The sequence below is a fragment of the Octopus bimaculoides genome, chromosome 20 (genome assembly GCF_001194135.2).
Source record: "Octopus bimaculoides isolate UCB-OBI-ISO-001 chromosome 20, ASM119413v2, whole genome shotgun sequence".
In the NCBI taxonomy this organism is placed as follows: Eukaryota; Metazoa; Mollusca; class Cephalopoda; order Octopoda; family Octopodidae; genus Octopus; species Octopus bimaculoides.
Genome location: NC_069000.1, coordinates 35,687,834 through 35,688,908, shown reverse-complemented (window position 1 = coordinate 35,688,908; position 1,075 = coordinate 35,687,834). Strand labels below are relative to the sequence as shown.

Genomic DNA, 1,075 nt, shown 5'->3' with positions numbered 1-1,075 from the left:
CCCCTCTCTCTCCCCCCTCTCTCCCCTCCTCTCTCTTTCCCCTTCTCTCCCCATCCTCTCTCTATCCCCTTCTCTCCCCCTCCTCTCTATATCCCCTTCTCTGTGTGCGTATGCATATGCACGCATGCGTGTGCTCGTGTTAGTGTATATGTGTCTGTATGTGAATGTTTGTATGCATATGTGTGCGCTTATGCGTGCCTGTGTTTGTGTGTATGTGTGTGAATGGGCACGTATGTGTTTTTGCGCATGTGTTTGTGTCTGTGTGTATATGTGTGTTAGCATGCATGTATATATTTGCATGTGTGCATCTGCATATGTATGTATATGCATTTGAGGCGCAGATATTTGTTTGTGTCTGTGCCAGCGGTTCTCAAACCCAGGGCTGCATGCAGCCCTCAGACGGTCTTTCCCTATGAATATAATAAATGGTTCTTTAATTACCTTGTGTTTTCCTTTCTTTTTGGTGCGGCTTCCCGCTAATAAAATCGAGGTTTTGGATCTGTCCCAGATATTAAAAAGGTTATGACTTGAGAACCACTGATCTTTGTATATAATAGTTGGCATAAATTGTATAAGATCTATGGCTCAGACAATACAACACTACAAATAAAATTGCATTAAGCTTCAACTCACACAGTTTTGAGTTGGAGTCCTGCTGGGATATTTTGTCCTACATATCCTGGGTTGGTCGCAGTGATCAAATATTGGGGTATTGGGGGCCACTGATGTAGACGAAAATTTGTAATGCTATCACCATAACTCATTGAGTTACGAAAGAGATCCATCAGAAGTTTAGATGCAAAAAAAATAATGTGAAAGAGAAAATACTCACAAACAAGATAAAAGGAGTGAAGAAACACCAACATATTCTCCAATAAATTGACGGCTTTTTTCCAATCATCATTTGAATATCGTCTGCTAATCTTTTGTAACCTGAAGTTAAACAAAGTGACAAAACAACAAGAGTTAGTATTGGGAACTATTAGCTTTTTTTTAATGCGTATCAATGCTTGGGTGCAGACACGATTGTATTTTTCATCTTCTATCTGTTTCAGTCATTAGACTGCGGCCATAC

General features: G+C 40.2%; 1 protein-coding gene across 1 annotated transcript in view; it reads right to left on the bottom strand.

Moving 5' to 3' along the window:
• Positions 1–1,075, bottom strand: part of LOC106877389 (sodium- and chloride-dependent glycine transporter 2) — a 32,225-nt gene that overhangs the window by 2,659 nt on the left and 28,491 nt on the right. The window contains exon 12 of the mRNA XM_052975133.1: positions 833–933. Coding sequence (XP_052831093.1) covers positions 833–933 — 101 coding nt within the window. The remainder of the gene's footprint in view (positions 1–832; positions 934–1,075) is intronic.